General features: G+C 40.2%; 1 protein-coding gene across 4 annotated transcripts in view; it reads left to right on the forward strand.

Annotated features, from left to right (window-relative positions):
• The window catches only part of TDP1 (tyrosyl-DNA phosphodiesterase-like protein), a 129853-nt gene that overhangs the window by 25340 nt on the left and 85103 nt on the right, over positions 1-19410 (forward strand). For all 4 annotated transcript variants that reach the window (XM_088894533.1, XM_010242623.3, XM_010242624.3 and 1 more), the window contains one exon: positions 12416-12577. In XM_088894533.1, the coding sequence (XP_088750659.1) occupies positions 12416-12577 (162 nt within the window). The remainder of the gene's footprint in view (positions 1-12415; positions 12578-19410) is intronic.

The raw sequence follows: 19410 nt of genomic DNA on the forward strand, positions 1-19410 counted from the left end.
ATGCCATCTACAAGCTGGGCATGATGGACATCTATGCTCAGCTTGTGGGGAAGTGTTGTGGGACTTGATAGTGTGGGCGTTAGCCCATTTGTGTTGTCTTCCTATTTCCTTTTGGGCTATACTTCTATTAGTAAGTGTTAATGGGCATGGGCTTCCTTATTTTAAGTTATTCCATCCCTTACTAATGGGGGGGGGGGGGTTAAAGTTGCAATCTTATGTTTTTTAATGTTGCCCTAATATAAATATTAGTTTGATGGGCTGGGTAGAGTTAATGGGCATGGGCTTCTTCTTCTTGAATCAGAATACAAACACCTTTGACCTTGTTAAACTTGCTGGTATTATTGATGAGAAGCATGTCAATACACCTATGGAGCTGAACCTTCCCAATGCTACCTTGTATCGCCGGCTTGTGGGGTCTCTCATTTATCTCACTATGACTTGGCTTGATATTTCTCATGCTGTTCAGGTTGTTAGTCAATTTGTTTCTGCTCCTCGTCAGCCTCATATGACTGTTGTTCATCACATCATTCAGTATGTTAGAGGCACATCTCAAGGACTGTTCTCCTCCTCCCCTATTTAGTTGAGAGCATATGCTGATGCAGATTGGGCTGGTTGTCCTAACACCCATAGGTCCACCCACTTCTGGTTGGTGTGTCTTAATTGGTGATTTACTCATCTTTTGGAAGTGTAAGAAACAACAAACAATCTCCAAGTCTTCCACTGAAGCAGAGTATAGGGCAATGTCTTTTGTTTGCAGTGAGATTGTTTGGTTACAGTCTCTTTTTATGAATCTTGGTATTCCGCTTTCTACTCCTATTCCTCTCTGTAGAGAGATTGGGCTGAATGGGCCCTAGCCCATTTCTATCTTATTGATTAGTTCTTGTTATTTTTCTTAATGGGCCTTTTCTTTCTGGGCCTTTAATTCTCTTTATGTTTTCTATGTATGCTGATGAGGTGGACGCCCACTTAAGGGCAAACTTTTAATTTATGTAATCTTATTAAGATTAATAAAAGATTAGAGAGGAGAAAGAGGAGATTATCGAACTCCTTCATTCTCCCTTCTTCTTCTTCTCTTCATCTTCTGCTATAATTTGAAATATTTTTACTATTTTTTATTGGTCTGAATCACATCTTGGTATCAGAGCAAGTCTTCCTTCTCTTTTATTTTTTTCTTTTCCCATACACCTTTTGATTAAAAGAGTGTATGGAGAGATAAGTTGCTGATTATTCAAAGAACTTGTAATCCTAGTTGGTAGAGGGTTTGGAGAGTCAGAATCTGGCTGTAGATTGTCAAGAAAGTGGGGCTGCTGATTTTTTGCCCAAAACCCTAGCCGATTATAGAGTTTCCAGTTATAGGTTAAAGAGACTGTTTGGGTGTGGTGCTCAAGGCTTGGAGAGTTCCTTTTGATCTCCAAAAGTGGGCGGTTGCAGTTGGAAGAGGTTTGGGAAGCTCTGGTTAGAGCGACTACTTTTTCTCTCTTTTTCCTCGGAGGCCAGGTATAGTGAAACCCTAGTTTTGGGATTTTTAAGTGCTAGACTGACCTCAATTAGGTCTATAAAGCTTGAAAACCTTGTTTTTTGATTTTTATTTGATCAATGGAGCAATCTAGAAGTGAGATGAAGCAGATCCCGGTGCTGGGGGTTGGTCTCGTAGATTCCATTTTGATAGGAGTGACTACAATCAAACTTGATGGAACAAATTATTTATCTTGGGCAATATCTATAAAGATTCATGTTTGTAATAGAGGTAAACTAGGGTTTCTCACGGACAGTAAGGAGAAACCGGAAGAGACTGATCCTATATATGAGAAATGGGTGCAGGATAACTATTATTGGATGGTTGGTAAATTCTATGCAGCCCTACATAAGTCAACATTATCTTTGGGATAGTGTTATAGAAATATATTCTCAGAAGTTGAATGTTGCAAGGGCCTACAAACTGAAGAATGATGTGAAAAATCTGAAACAGGGGGAGAAGAATGTAGTTGTCTACTACTCAATGTTGAAGTCACATTGGTGGGAGATTAATGTTATGGAAGTAGTTGTATAGGAAAGCACCAAGGATGCAGAGACATTAAGGAAATTTGTGGAAAGAAACAGGGTGTTTGAGTTTCTTACAGGACTCAACCCTGAATTTGATATTACAAGACAAAATATTTTGGCCAAGGAAGAAGTAACACTTGCTCAGGCATATACTATGGTGAGTAGTGAAGCGAGTAGGCGACAGGTATAGTTACAGGGTTCACCACCTCCATAACATTTTGCACATGTTGGAATAAAACCAAAGGGGCCAACTGAGAAGAAAGAGGTGATATGTGAATACTGCAAGAAACCAAAACATATTAAGGATACTTGTTGGAAACTTTATCCAGATCTTCTTCCAGATAGGTTTCGGAACAATAACTTTAAGAAAGGTGGTTAGTCTAGAAAGCTCAAGAATGCAAATGTTGCTACAACATCTGAAGGTGGAAATAGAGACTGAAGAAAAATTTTCTATGGAGCAGCTTGCAGTAGTGAAGGCAGAATTTGAGAGATATGGGAGGTTAATTAATCACTTGGAGACTATTGTTGCAGCTTCCTCCTCAGGCAATGCCTCTTCATCTGCATTTGCCCATTCAGGTATCCATGCTCTGCAAATCATGCTACAACCTCAGGTAATCGTAGAATTCTTTGGATTATAGATTCTGGTGCATTAGACCATATGACTAGCATATTTAACCTTTTTTGTTCATATTAGCTCCTCTCTGGTAAAGAGAAGATTTCCCTTGCCGATGGGTCTCTTGCTCCCATCTCTAGCAAAAGGAATATTAGAGCCTCTGACTTCCTTGTTTTGTCCTTTGTCCTTCGTGTTCCCAAACTTAACACTAACCTTTTATCTACTATTAGCTTAACTAAATCAATGAATTGCAGCATAACCTTATTTCCTACTCATTGTGTTTTTTAGGACCTGAAAACTCAGAGGACGATTGGAAGTGGCAATGAGGCGAATGGAATATATTTGCTGGATATCTTTGATCGAAGTCTTGGACCATCTAGTGGAGTAGCTTTGGAGTCTATCTTATCAGAGTCAGTTGATAGAGTCATGCTATGTCATTTGAGATTTGGTCATTTGTCTTTTTCAGCTTTGAGCCATTTGTTTTCAAAAATGTTGAAGGGAATATCCATGAGTCTTTATTGTGAGTCATGTGAACTTGCAAAACATTGTAGACAATCTTTTTCAGTGAGTAATAAAAGATTAGTTTCTCCTTTCCATATTGTGCACTATGATGTGTGGGGGTCATATCATTTATTTGCTATGGGGGGTTACAAGTATTTCATCATTTTCATTGATGATTTTGCTCATTACACCTGGATTTACCTTATGAGATCCCGGGATGATGTGTCAAATATTGTACAAAAATTTCATGAACTTATTCTTACCTAGTTTAATACTCAGATCAAAATATTTTGATCTGATAATGCAAATGAATATTTTGAGAAGAACCTTTCCTCCTAGTTTAATACCTTTGGAGTTATTCATCAGAGTTCTTGTTCCTACACTCCACAACAAAATGGAGTGGCGGAAAGGAAGAACCGACATGTGGTTGAGGTTGTGAGGAACCTCCTTTTTGCTTCTCATGTTCCTGTTAAGTTTCGAGGGGATTGAAGGGATGGGATATCCATCGCATGGACGCCCAAGTCTTGCGGAATGGACTGGGCGAATTTCAAAAATTTCTCCCATCTTTTCTGGGAATCGAATTCCCTATTTTAGAAAAACATATTTTTCAAGGATCAATCTTGAACCATGAACCAAACCAGATCTGAACCAAAAGGAGTAGGAGGGAGGATATACCTGATACGGAGAAATAGTATCTCCCAATGGAGGTGTTCACGCCCAAGGAAGGATCCAAAATCTGCTCCCACTAAAGATGGCGCAGTGCAGGATGGAGCAGAATTAGCAATGTTCTTCCAAAAGAACTTGGCCCTTCGCAAGAATCAACTGGATGGCTTGTGAGTACAGCTCCAATCAATCTTTTCCCAAAAGATTGGTATCAAGATCAGATCTTGATTTCTCCCAAGAACTGGAGATCGAACTGAAGGTAATGGTGGCGACAGTAAGGAGGCGGCAAGAGAGTATTCGTAGGGTGCAAAATTCTCTCTTCTTGTGATTTCAGCTCTGAAGAGAATTGAACATCAATCCATAAAAGTTGCCGCCCCTTTCTCCTTTCATAATCTTAAAGGGATCAGCTCCTAATCCTATTAGGAGTTGCTGATCCAAATCATATTTGGATTAGAAGTCCCTTTAAGTGATAAGGGATAACCCTTATCTTATCTGTAGATCAGATCAGCCATCTCCTAATCCAATTAGGAGGCTTCCAGATCTAAATCTCATTTAGATCTTGGACTCTCTAAGTGGATAGGGTCTAGGCCCAATCCCATCAGCTGATCCATCTCAGAATTCGCCCCTTTTTAATTGACTAATCAAATGAGCCTAGTTCGAAATGGGCTTAAGGCCCATTTAAGGTTATGTACTCACTTAGCCTTCCAAACTACTGCCCAGTTGGGCTTCCTTGTATGGCGTGGGACCCAAACATTGATCTACACATCAGCCACATGGGTTCAGTCCAGCCTTTGTTACAAGGCTTGGCCGAATACACTGTTATGGACAGTGCACCCCTGAAACCCATCTTATGGGCTCTATGGGCTCAACACTTACCCTAAGTGGTCCTTAGGCCAAGCCACCTTGTAACACCCAGGGACTGTGGGCAGATGCAAGATTAGCCATCAGGTATTATCTTCAATGGTCTGACACTTAACCTCTCAGCCCATAATGATCAAACACTACCCGACAAGGGAGGACCTCTCCCTCGACTGCAAGGAACAGTGTTGCACTCTCTTCTTACATGGATCCTGGGAATTAAAACCTTTTGCAAATCATTTCAAAACCATAACATATATATGTATATCTTTATATAAATATATTTTGCAAAACAAAATCTCAACAATTGAAATCGGCTGCCGGCAGTCTTGGTTTCCATCAGAGAGAGTGCATCCCCGATCATTACCTTTGACCGACAAAGGGGCTGATCCTGTCACTATGATCACTGTTAGACAATTTTGTATGCCCTTAGCTTCAATCAGAATGATGTACTTTATGAGTTTATTGTAAATGAATAAAGATACATATTTGATTCATGTTCCCTTGGTATGTTTCTGTGTAATACCCTTAAACTGGACACTTAATGAGACTCGTGTTAGTTTAGAATGTTCACAGCCAGTGGGTCGGTCTGGGGAGACCTATCCTGACAAGGCTGACACTGTAGTGCCACCAAGTCGGTTGGGGTGGCTTGTCTCAGCTGCCAGGGTGAGACCCTCGGCATATACAGTGTAGGATTAATTGAATCTTTGAACTGGACCAGATTTCCAGTATTGCCCTGGACCTTGGAGATTGATGGGCAAAACTAGAAAGTTACACCCGACCCCTAGACTCGATTATGATATTGCACTAGGTGCCCGTAGAGCCCATTTGATGGGTTTCAGGGGGTGCACTGTCTTTAACAGTGTATTCGGCCAGGCCTTGTAACAAAGGCTGGGCCGAACCCATGTGGCTGATGTGTAGATCAATGCTTGGGTCCCACGCCATACAAGGAAGCCCAACTGGGCAGCAGTTAAGAGGGTTAAGTGAGCACATAAGCTTAATGGGCCTAAAGCCCATTTCGAACTGGGCTGCTTATTTAGTTAATAAAGGGGCGAAATCTGAAGTGGATCAGCTAATAGGATTGGGCTTAGACCCTATCCACTTAGAGAGTCCAAGATCTAAATGAGATTTAGATCTGGAAACCTCCTAATCAGATTAGGAGATGGCTGATCTGATCTCCAGATAAGATAAGGATTATCCCTTATCACTTAAAGGGACTTCTAAACCAAATATGATTTGGATTAGCAACTCCTAATCTGATTAGGAGCTGATCCCTTTAAGACTATAAAAGAAGAAGGGGGCGGCAGCCTTTAGACACACAATACACACAGATCATCAGGTTTTCTTTAGTGCTGAAATCAAGAAGAGAGAATTCTGCTCCCTGCAAATACTCTCTTGCCGCCTCCCTGTTCTTGCCGCCCTGTTTGCCAGTTCGATCTCCACTTGTGGGAGAAGTCAAGATTGGATCTTGACATCAGTCCTTTGAGAAAGGATTGAAAGGAAGCTGTGCTCACATACCATCTTGCTGATTCTTGCGATGAACAGAGTTCTTGGAGAAGAACACTGCTGATTCTACTCCACCTGCACTGCGCCATCTTCAATGGGAGCAGTCTTTGGATCCTTCCTTGGGCGTGAACACCTTCGTTGGGAGATATTACTTCTCCGTATCAGGTATAATCCTTCCCACTCCTTTTTGGTTCAGATCTGGTTCAGTTTATGGTTCGGAATTGATCCTTGAAAATATGATTTTCTAAATGGGGAATACGATTCCCAGTTGAAGGGAGAGAAAAATTTTTGAAATTCGCCCCTTATTCCGCAATCTTTTGGGCGTCCATTGGATGGATCTCTCATTCCTTTAGCCACTCAGGTGAATTCTCGGACTGTCCCAACATACCCAGGTTTTGACCCCCGCTAAGGATCTCACTGATTGGTACATCAAAGACAGCCCAATCCGACACCTAGTGTAGTATCATAATCGAGTTTAGGGGTTAGGTGTAACTTTCCAGTTTTGCCCATCTATCTCCAAGGTCCAGGGCAATACTGGAAATCTGGTCCGGTTCAAAGGTTCTACTAATCCTACACTGCATGTGCTTCGGGTCTCACCCTGGTAGCTGAGACAAGCCACCCCAATAGTTGGTAGGACACCAGTGTCAGCCTTGGCAGGATAAATCTCCCCAGACTTACCCAATGGCTGTGAGCATTCTAAACTAACACGTCTCATTAAGTGTCCAGTTTAAGGGTATTACACAGAAACACACCACAGGAACATGAATCAAATGTGTACTTTATTCATTTACAATAAATTCATAATGTACATATTTCTGATTGAAGCTAAGGGCATACAACTGTCTAACAGGGATGCTGTCCTTACAGCTACATACTTGACAAACTGGATGCCTTCCCAAGTTTTGGTTTTTTTTTTTTGGTAATTTATCGAGTTTTGGGTTTTAAAACCCCCTTTAGCCTCTTATTTCCAAATGAGGATCTCTTCTCTCTCTCTCTCTCTCCAAGTATTTGGGTGCACTTGTTATGTTCATGTTCATAGCCATCAGAGACATAAGTTTGAGCCTAAAGCACATAAATGTGTCTTCTTGGGATATGCCTCCACACAAAAGGGGTATTGCTGTTTTGATCCAATTCATGGCACTTTCTTTGTTTCCAAAGGTGTCACATTTGCTGAGTTTGTTCGTTTCTTTAGTACTTCTCCTGAGGGGGAGCATTCAGAGGAGTTGTTTGTGATGTCACCATCTGTCCCTCTTCCAATCCCCATTGAGTCTTCTATTGAGTCTCCTCTCATCGAGTCTTCTATTGGGTCTTCTTCTCATGTTTCTGTTTCCCCTCGTCTTGCTCATCCTCCCACATTTTCTTCCCATCCTATTGTTTAAAGGTGGTACCAGAAACAAAGACTCAAGGATGTGCAAGTTGTTTCCACACCTTTAGATGAGCCTCTTGCACCTCCCATCACTACTGAGGTAATAGGTCAGCCCCCTTCTACCACTTTTGATACCTTTCCTAACCTTGATCTCCCCAGTGCTCTTCGCAAAGGCAAACGAAAATGTACAACTCATTGCATTTCCAAACACCTGTCCTACAACCTTCTTTCCCCCTCCTACTATTCCTTTCTTGCCTTTGTTTCCACACATGTGATTCCCAGGTTTGTCCCAGAAGCTTTATCCAAACTAGAATGGAAGGATGCTATGATGATTGAATTAGATGCTTTGCATAAGAACAATACTTGGGAAATTATGGATTTTCCTAAGGGAAAGGAACCGGTTAGCTGTAAGTGGGTGTTCACTATCAAGTATCATTCGGATGGTACTATTGAAAGATTTAAGGCCCGTTTGATTGCTAAAGGATACACTCAGATGTATGGTATTGATTACCTGGAAACTTTTGCCCTAGTGGCCAAAATGACTTCAGTTCGAGTTTTGCTATCTTTGATTGGCTACTTCATCAATTTGATGTTAAAAATGCTTTCTTGAATGGAGACCTACATGAAGAGGTCTATATGTCTTTACCTCTAGGGGTGTATGGGAAGGAGATGCAAGGGAAAGCCTGTAAATTGAAGAAGTCCCTTTATGGCCTAGTAGAAGATCAAGACTGTAATCAGTCTTGAATCCTAATAGGTTTTAGGTTTACAAAATAGAAGAAAAGTGAGAGAAAGGAGAGAGAATAGAAGAGAAACAGGAGAACACAAGTGGTTGAAAGGAGGGACAGATTCTAACAGATCTGCCATCGCCACTTTCTTATTATTTATAGGTTATGTTTAGTACATAATGGAAAGGACACATCTGCCCTTAGTACTTACATAATAAATAAAGTAAATAAAAGCTGAAATAAATAACAACTGAATTAACAAACTAACTCAAACTGACACTACTATAACTGAAACAAATAACTACACATGCTGTCCTACGAACACAGTGGGGACCACTGCAGTGGGGCCCACATGAGTGTTCTCTACAGGCTTTAAGCAATCTCCTAGAGCCTAGTTTGACAGATTTTGGGCTGCCCTTGTTACTTTTGAGTATACGTAGACTCAGTCTAATCATACCCTGTTTGTTAAGAGGAGAGATTCCTTAGTGACCCTTTTGATTGTATATGTTGATGATATTATAGTTACTGGTAGTGATACTCAGGAAGTTACTCATCTCAAAAGATTTCTTAACACCGTGTTTGATATTAAAGACTTGGGTGAACTCAGATATTTCTTGAGAATTGAAGTTGCCAGGTCTAAGGATGGTATATTCATTTCTCAACGTAAGTATGTTCTTGATCTTCTTGCAGAGATTGGCAAACTGGGTGTCGACCAGCTTCCACTCCTATAGACCTAAATCATAAGCTGTCAGCTATGGATGGTGAACTGTTGACTGATAGGGGAGTGTTCCAGAGACTGGTTGGGAAGTTATTATATTTTTGAATGACTCGACTAGATATTTCCTATGTAGTTAGCGTAATTAGTTAGTTCATGCATTCTCCCAGAGATACACATTTAGCAACTGCTGAGAGGGTTCTGTGTTATCTAAAAGGGACTCCAGGGAAAGTTATTTTATTTGCTAAGCATGGGCAAATGAAGCTAGAAGCATACACTGATGCTGACTGGGCTAGATATATTGATGATAGGAGGTCCACTTTAGGTTACTGTGCTATGGAGCATTGTATCATGGAGGAGTAAGAAGCAGTCTGTAGTGGCTAGATCCTTGGTTGAAGCAGAGTACAGGGCAATGGCACCTAGAGTTTCAGAACTTTTTGCTTGAGATCACTTTTAGAAGAATTGGGTATAGACTGTGAGAAGCTAATGATGTTATATTGTGACAACTAGGCCGCTATCAACATTGCACATAATCCTATTCAACATGGTAGAACTAAACACATAGAAGTTGACAAGCACTTTATACGGGAGTGAGTTGCTTCAGGAGAAGTCTGTCTGCCATTTATTGCTTCTGAAGAACAATTGGCTGATGTTTTGACAAAAGGTGTTCCTGAAGGAAAGCTGATTCACTATATAAGCAAGTTGGGCATGATTGATATCTATGCTTAGCTTGAGGGGGAGTGTAGAGAGATTGGGTCGAATGGGTCCTAGCCCATTTCTATCTTATTGATTAGTTCTTGTTATTTTTCTTAATGGGCCTTTAATTCTTTTTATGTTTTCTAAGTATGTTGATGAGGTGGACACCCACTTAAGGGCAGACTTGTAATTTATGTAATCTTAGTAAGATTAATAAAAGATTAGAGAGGAGAAAGAGGAGATTATCGAACTCCTTTTTTCTCCCTTCTTCTTCTTGCTGTCTATGTAGACAATTTACGAGTGCTATCAAGATTGCATCTAACTTGTCTTCCATGAGGGGACCAAGCACATCAAGGTGGATTGCCACTTTATCCGAGATCTTTTCACTGTTGGGTCTATATCGCTTCCTCATGTAGCCTTGGACATGTAGATTGCCAATATCTTCACCAAGGCCATGACTAGAGTTTGACACCTCTTTCTTAAAGGCAAATTGATGCTTATGTCTATGCATCAATTTGAGGGGGAGTATGGAGATTCTGTGACTTGATGTATCTTATTAGTATAGTCCTTCTTGTGTATTACATTACTTGTATTTTTTATTCTTTCCTCTTTCAGCCCTATATGGGCATTCTTGTAATTGTACATATCCTTTAATATATAAGAGACTCTTTGAGGTGGGGGTTGTGGTGTAGTATGGAAACAAACCACGTTCGGAGAAGCTTCAAAGAAAAGAGCAAAAGCCGAAATAAACAAGAAGAGTAATTCTTCACTGAATAATTAAGAGAAAATCAACATAAAACTCCCCTAGTTTTTCCCTAGCTACTCTTTATATAGACTTACGCCCTTACGGTTCCTACAAGAAAGTTTCCTAATCTAAGATAACACTCCTTAATAGAAACCTACTAAAACTCCTCAAAAAGAAAGTCCTAATTGAACAAAAATTCAGAAATCATGATTTAATGCTAACTTGGTAACTACAAACTAAGATAGAAATTCCATGTTGATGCTAATTTGGTAAATTTGAACTAAGATAGAAGTTACGCGTTGATGCTAACTTGGTAAGTTCAAACTAAGATAGGAATTCCTTGCTGGTGCTAACTTGGTAATTAATTACTCGGTTGGATCAGTAATGTCATCCCAGCTTCTTACGTGTCTTGGATTGTTCTCAACATGCATAAAACTTATTATCTATTTTCTGTATTGTATCATCCTCCCCCTATACATACTAAGATGGGTCTTTGAAAACCAACTTTGTAAATGCTTACTCAATTGGTCTGAATCTCATACTGCATCAGGTTGACTATTCTGGACACTTCTAAGATTATTCTTGTTCTCTTCTCTATTCGGCCAAGAGTGTTGACAGTCTCCACTACCCCTACATAAGAAACACATATGAAGAAAAAGTCAAGAAGAGGGTTTTTTTTTTTTTTCCGATCAAATAAGAGGGTCTTCTTCTTTGCAACATATCACAAGTATTTACCTTTACAAGGAAAATTTCCCAGTGGAAGGCTTGAATTTTTGGTGGGATTGGCTTACTCCAAATTTCTTTCACTGGGAAAACAACCCCTTGAGAACCAAGTAAGGCTAGATGCTTGAAAAAGGGGGAACAAGTGAAGTTCATTAGAGGAGGAAACCCATGTTAGAATGTTAAAGTGATGTTCGGCTGATAAGAGTTCTTATTAGCCCAGTCTTATGTTTAACTTATCTTGTAACTGGGCCTGTGTTAATGGGCCTAATCTTGTTTAATGATTTAAGTCATCTGGGTGTCCCATCACTAATCAGGGGCATCCCAGTAATTTCTTGTACCTTGTACTATATTCATCTATAAATAAAAGACTGGTCGACTGGCTAGTACAGTTCGACATTCTCTTCAGTTCTGTGGTTCTCTTCTCCTCCTTGCTACTTCGAGTATAGCTCTTCAGATTACAACCCAAATTCTAGAGTGTTTCAAGTTTGGGTATATGAAAGCTATCTCTAAAATGTCAAATAGGTAATTAAAGAAAAATGCTCACTTTCTCGTAGGCCTCTTTTGAAACCAAGGTTCCAATTGAAGCCTAAAGGAGAGGGTATTCCCAAACTAGACATAGGTTCACCCTTTTGGTTAGATAGGGAAAAAAGTTCAGGAAATTGATCTTTTAGTGGTGTTTCCCCTATCCAAAGGTCTACCCAGAACTGGATTTTATCATCCCTTCTCACATTAAACAGGATCAAGCTAAGGAAAGATGCATATACCTCATGAATTGTTTTCCAAGGTGAAGTTGAAGACGAGTGAGGATTAACTTCAGCATCCTAGCCATTACTCTCCAGACCATGAATGCTTTTGTGCTTTTTGCCTTTAATTAATTTGTCTTTATGCTTTATCAATCATGTAAATGCTTCATCCGAAACTTACTTGGCATTGGTGTGGTTTGAAGTTTTGAAGACTAGCTTTTCAACCAGAATTTTGTTTATTATAAAAAACAAACTTTTTAGCCCGTGCTTCTTTTACCAGTCATGATTGTTACATTCTTTTTATATATGACAATATGCTACATGTGATCATAGTTTTATATGCAAAGGTTAAAATAAAGAAAAGAAAAAGATCTTTTTTTTTGTGGTTTCTTTTATCCACTTCTCTATAACATTGCTAATCAATTACCTGATGCATCTTGGTATTTTATTCTGATGCTATTGTTCAAACTATTTCCAAAGCTCTATGGTGACTGAAGATTTTGATTACCCTTTCTCAGATGAATGAACTTCCACCTGCGAATTCTAACGAGGGTTTGGAGGCAATTCGCCATTTTAGTGTCCCAAAAGAGAAATTTCATTTGTCCTTTCGGCTCTTGCAAGTTCAAGGGCTACCTCCATGGGCAAATTCCTCTTCAATTTCTATTGGAGATGTGATTCAGGTAATTGTACATGATGCCATAGTATTTTACAATCCATGACTGCATTGGTGAACTAATCGTTGTTATCATCTAAACCTTGTCCCGACTATATGGGGTCAGCTACATGAATCCTTTTTGGCCATTCTGTTTTGTTCAGTGCAACTGTATTTTGAAATATAAAGATAATGGTTGTTTGTCTTTTTATAGTGGGAAAAACTGATTTTTGTTATTCTTCTGTCTATAAAGAACTATTTAACAAGGTAAGATGATGTGTAGTATGCATATTAGTAAAAAATACGTTTTAGGCTCTTAGTATTTAGTATAAATGTTCCATGTATGCAAACTAAAGGATTTCTACTTGTTCTGTTACTTCACTTGTCCAACAAGAGGAAGCACTAACACTATCCCTCATATAGTCATAAAGGGTCATCTTTATTTTCTTTGGATCAATTCACTTTAGTGATTCTCTTATAGCTGTGATCTTAGCTTTGTTTTAGGGGCCCGGGTTGGTGTTTTTCCTAGTTTTGACAGTATTGATGAAAAGTAATTTTTAGGTTGTAATTGTAGAGACAGTGAGAAGATCTAGCCGTATGGCTATTTTTGTACTTTTACTCTTCATTGTTGTACATCTAATCAATGTACTCTCTTTCTTTTGTACACCAAGGACAGATTTGCCCTTTTACCTTTTTTAATATAAATATATCTTTTAAGGTGTTGACTGTTACAAGGTAACACTCCCACCAATCTTTTGTTTCTCTCTTTCTCTCTCTCTGAACTTTCGACTTGACTCTGACATGGTACCAGAGCAGGTCACGACCTGATCTACACAATATCTCCTCGATCATCTCTTTTACTACTGCTTCAAGAACTCTCTAACAGAATTTAGGAGGTTCTTGAGTGTCCTTTATCCTCTTCCTAGATTGGCTACAGATCTGAACTTTACAGATCATCTTCTTGGACTGCCGTGCCATTGGATTCATCTTTCTTCTTAGATCTCCTTGTAGAGACATCGGATCAGCCTGAAATCTTAGATTTGGTGTCTCCCAGAGCAGATCTACCGAATCCTTTTGGTTTGGTTTAGATCAGTTTTGATTTTGAGGGGTTTCGATCCACTCTTTAGTTCGGCAGAGCATTACAATTACCTTTTTTGGACATCAACTAAAAGGTACTTTCTTCTTCATCCTCTGGCTCGAATTTTATTGGTTTTCTGGAAGTGTGTGTTGTTGCCTTTTGTCTCCCAATGGAATTAGAAAGGATGGAGGTTCTTCCTATTAAATTCAATGGCACAAACTACGCATTATGGAAGTTTAACTTTCAATTCCATGTCGAAGCTAAGGGTCTTTGGGGATATCTGGATGGCTTTGTATCTAAACCTGATGATTCTGATATTAAGGGCCTTAATCAATGGAAGATCGACAATGCAAAAATTGCGTTATGGATCCTAGGTTCAGTCGAAACTGATATTGTTATCCCTATGAAAGGGTACAGGATGGCCTATGAGATGTACCAGTATCTCAAGAAGGTTTATCTGCAATTGAACACCTCTAGACAGTATCAGAATCAGATAGAGGTTGATATCTTCTCATACTATTAAGGAGACAGAAAGGTATAAGAATATTATGCAGGGTTCATCAACCTTTGGATAGAATATGAGTTAGTTCACATGGGATCCGGTAGATTGTTGTGTGAAGTACATGAATGAACACTTTGATAGAAGGAAGATTATGCATTTCCTAATACATCTAAGGCCTGAGTTTAAAGCTGACAGATCTAATATCTTGAGCCGAGGAACACTTCTTGACTTAGATACTATCCTTGGGGAAATTTTGAGAGTGGAAACCAGATTTGCTACACAGGCTACACTGGATAGGAGAAAAGATCCCAACATTGATGCTGTCTTCCTGGCAACTAAACTGAAAGGGAAAAAGGACCTCTCTAAGGTACAATGTTATGAATGTAAGGAGTTTGGGCACATTGTCTCCTATTGTAAGAAGAAGAATACATGCACTTATTGCAAGTAGTTCGGCCATATTATTACTGAATGTCCTACTCGGCCTCAGAAAGGTTGTGGATCAAATCAAAAGAAATGAAGCTACAAGGCCTATTAGACTGTTGTAGATGGTTCAAATGCCTCCTCGATTACTTCTATAGCTGGCCAAAATGACACCTCCGGTGACATGTCTGAAGAACAGATTCGACAACTCATGTCCTTGGTCATCTCCTCAGCCTTCTATGCTATTGGTCTGTATGGTAAGTCACGAACCTATTGTCCTTCACCAAACCACCTTTTGTATATTGACTCAGGAGCCTCTAACCATATGACAGGGGCCATACTCGGTTAGTATTCCAAACCCCATCCTCCCAATAAACATATTATCACTGCAAATGGTGAAAAATTGGATATATTTGGCTGTGATGATTTGTATTTATCTACTTCTAAGTCATCTCCGTTTCATTTATCCTAAACTTTATTTGTACCTAAGCTCACCACCAATTTGATTTCTGTTGGCCAACTTGTAGAGGAAGGTAACACTGTCTCATTCACTTCTGACGGTTGTTTGATACAGGACCGGAAAACTGGGGAGGTGAAGGGGAAGGGGCGTAGATTGGGAAGACTATTTGCTTTGGAGTTTGAAAAGAATAGGACTGCACCTGTTTCTACTTCGTGTTTGCTTTCTACCACTTATGGCTTTGAATCTTTTAATTGTAATAATGATTGGCTTTTGTGGCATAAACGCCTTGTCAATCCGTTTTCTAAGAAGTTAAATCAATTATTTGCTTTCGGTAGTTTACTTGTTTCTGCAGTTTCTTTTAAGAATGTCAGTAAATATTGCATTACTTGTGGTTTATGTAAGAGTTATATTTTACCTTTTCCTTCTTACTTTGAGCATGCTACATGTTAGACAGTTGTATGCCCTTAGGTTCAATCAGAAATATGTACATTATGAATTTATTGTAAATGAATAAAGTACACATTTGATTCATGTTCCTGTGGTGTGTTTCTGTGTAATATCGTTAAACTGGACACTTAATGAGACTTGTGTTAGTTTACAATGTTCACAACCATTGGGTAAGTCTGGGGAGATTTATCCTGCCAAGGTTGACACTGGTGTGCTGCCAACTATTGGGGTGGCTTGTCTCAGCTACCAGGGTGAGACCCGAAGCACATGTAGTGTAGGATTAATAGAACCTTTGAACCGGACCAGATTTCCAGTATTGCCCTGGACCTTGGAGATAGATGGGCAAAACTGGAAAGTTACACCTAACCCCTAGACTCGATTATGATATTACACTAGGTGTCGGATTGGGCTGTCTTTGATGTACCAATCAGTGAGATCCTTTGCGGGGGTCAAAACCTGGGTATGTTGGGACAGTCCGAGAATTCATCTGAGTGGGTGATCATAGTGATAAGATCAGCCCCTTTGTCGGACAAAGGTAATGATCGGGGATGCACTCTCTCTGATGGAAACCAAGACTGCCGGCAGCCGATTTCAATTGTTGAGATTTTGTTTTGCAAAACATATTTATATAAAATATATATATATCTATATATATATGTTATGGTTTCGAAATGATTTGCAAAATGTTTTAATTCCCGGGATCCATGTAAGCAGAGAGTGCAACACTGTTCCTTGCAGTCGAGGGAGAGGTCCTCCCCTGTCGGGCAGTGTTTGATCATTATGGGTTGAGAGGTTAAGTGTCAGACCATTGAGGATAATACCTGATGGCTAATCTTGCATCTGCCCACAGTCCCTGGGTGTTACAAGGTGGCTTGGCCCAGGGACCACTTAGGGTAAGTGTTGGGCCCATAGAGCCCATAAGATGGGTTTCAGGGGTGCACTGTCCATAACAGTGTATTCGGCCAGGCCTTGTAACAAAGGCTGGGCTGAACCTATGTGGCTGATGTGTAGATCAATGTTTGGGTCCCATGCCATACAAGGAAGCCCAACTGGGCAGCAGTTTGGAAGGCTAAGTGATAGGATTGGGCCTTAAGCCCATTTCGATTTGGGCTGATTTGATCAGTCAATTAAAAAGGGGCGAATTCTGAGATAGATCAGCTGATAGGATTGGGCCTAGACCCTATCCACTTAGAGAGTCCAAGATCTAAATGAGATTTAGATCTGGAAGCCTCCTAATTGGATTAGGAGATGGCTGATCTGATCTGTAGATAAGATAAGGGTTATCCCTTATCACTTAAAGGGACTTCTAATTCAAATATGATTTGGATTAGCAACTCCTAATGGGATTAGGAGCTGATCCCTTTAAGATTATGAAAGGAGAAAGGGGCGACAACTTTTATGGATTGATGTTCAATTCTCTTCAGAGCTGAAATCACAAGAAGAGAGAATTCTGCACCCTACGAATACTCTCTTGCCGCCTCCTTACTGCCGCCGCCATTACTTTCAGTTCGATCTCCAGTTATTGGGAGAAATCAAGATCTGATCTTGATACCAATCTTTTTGGAAAAGATTGATTGGAGCTGTACTCACAAGCCATCCAGTTGATTCTTGCGAATGGTCAAGTTCTTTTGGAAGAACATTGCTGATTCTGCTCCATCCTGCATTGCGCCATTTTCAGTGGGATCAGACTTTGGATCCTTCCTTGGGCGTGAACACCTCCATTGGGAGATACTGTTTCTCCGTATCAGGTATATCCTCCCTCCTACTCCTTTTGGTTCAGATCTGGTTTGGTTCATGGTTCAAGATTGATCCTTGAAAAATATGTTTTTCTAAAATAGGGAATTCGATTCCCTGCAAAAATTGGGAGAAATTTTTGAAATTCGCCCAGTCCATTCTGCAAGACTTGGGCGTCCATACGATGGATATCCCATCCCTTCAGTGGTATCAGAGCCAGGTTCAAGTCTTGAATCAAGGCTGAATATCAGCCCTATTTTTTTTTAATGGGCTTAAGGATTGATAATTAATTGGACATTTAATTCGGCCCAACCTGTAAGGCCCAGTTTTAAATTGTTAAAACTGCCAAAAGCTCACTTCAAAGGATAAAGCTATATGGGCCGAACTGGGTAACCCTAATTCAGCCCATATACCTAGATGATATTAATTGTTAATATTATGGATTAAAATGGGATTTTACAGACAATTAATTGATTGGATCAATTCCTCCCTGCATGTGATGTATGGATGTGTGATGTGCTACGTTCATGGGCCATATGTACTTGGCCCATGCAGATTCAATAGTGGCTTTTGCGCACACCATAGCTGAATGCACATCATTGCCATGGTGTCCCTCCTGGTCATTGGATGACCTCCCTCAATGGTGGGCCCCACACCTCTTGAAGAGGTTACGTGTGGAACCCTAGCCGATTTAGGTCCACCGAAATTTGGCTTTATGAAAGTCAGTGGGAGCCACTTTGGTTTGACCTAAAATAAACTAGGGCGTAATTCTTGTTCCCTCCAGTAAATATGAGTGCACGTGATAGGGAGATTCATATGATGAACTCTCTAAAGGCCTTCCATCATTAGCATGAGGATGAGTCCTTTAGTAATGAGGAAACGCACCAGAAAATGGGCTATCCATTTGCTGATGGGCTTGTCCAAGTGTCTCATAAGATGATAGCGGCGTCATAGACCGATGTGGGAGGGGCTTCACCAGAAAATGGGAACTCTCTCACGGTAACTTGGCGTTCACGAATATGATGGGTGAACACTCACTGGACAGAAAGGTTTACCTGAAAACGGCTCTGAACCTTGTCTGACAGAGGCCAAAGGGAAAACTCATATGATGAGTGGATATGATCCTTCACAGAAAGGTGGTGGGGTTTTGCAGCTGAAACAGTTGGCTCCATGCACCCTATGTGGTTTCCCACATTTCCAGAGACAAGTCGCTGTCTCCGTCCCTGAGAAGGAGGGAAAACTCAGAGATGAACAAAAGAGAATGGAACATAGATTAAAATCCATGTCTGTGATTTGAACATGAATCAAATAAGGTTGTGGACTGATATTTGTTGTTTTATCAGAAAATGGCAAACGGACAATTTGCAAAGCTTATTGATGACAACAAGCTTAAGGGCCCAAACTATGCCGACTGGTACCGTAACCTAATGCTGGTTTTAACATCTGAAAAATTGGACAAGGTAGTCAAGTCTCCTGCCCCGGAACTGTTAGACAATTTTGTATGCCCTTAGATTCAATCCGATTTGATGTACTTTTGTTATTTAGTGGAAATAAATAAAGTACATGTTTGATTCATGTTGTTTGGTTTAATTCTGTGTAAGACCCTAAAACTGGACACTTATAGAGACTCGTGTTAGTTTTAAATATTCACAGCCATTGGATAAGTCTGGGGAGATTTATCCTGCCAAGGCTGATACTGGTGTGCCACCAAGTGTTGGGATGGCCTGTCTCAGCCACCGGGGTAAGACCCAAGGCACATGTAGTATGGGATTACTTGAATCCTTGAACCGGACCAGATTTCCAGTATTGCCTTGGACCTTGGAGACAAATGGGCAAAATTGGAAAGTTACACCTGACCCCTAGACTCGATTATGACATTTCACTAGGTGTCGGATCGGGCTGTCTTTGATATGCCAATCAGTGAGATCCTTAGATGGGGGTCAAAACCTGGGTATGTTGGGACAGTCTGAGAATTCATCTGAGTGGGTGATCATAGTGACAGGATTGGCCCCTTTGTCGGACAAAGGGTAATGATCGGGAAAGACACTCTCTCTGATGGAAACCAAACCGCCGGCAGTTGATTTCAATCGTTGGAATTTTGTTTTGCAAAATTAATATATTTACATATATATGTACGATTTCAAAATGTTTGCAAATGGTTTTAATTCCCGGGATCCGTGTGAGTGGAGAGTGCGACACTGTTCCTTGCAGCCGAGGGAG

This window comes from Nelumbo nucifera, chromosome 1 (assembly GCF_055504915.1).
Source record: "Nelumbo nucifera cultivar China Antique chromosome 1, China Antique-T2T, whole genome shotgun sequence".
Lineage (NCBI taxonomy): Eukaryota > Viridiplantae > Streptophyta > Magnoliopsida > Proteales > Nelumbonaceae > Nelumbo > Nelumbo nucifera.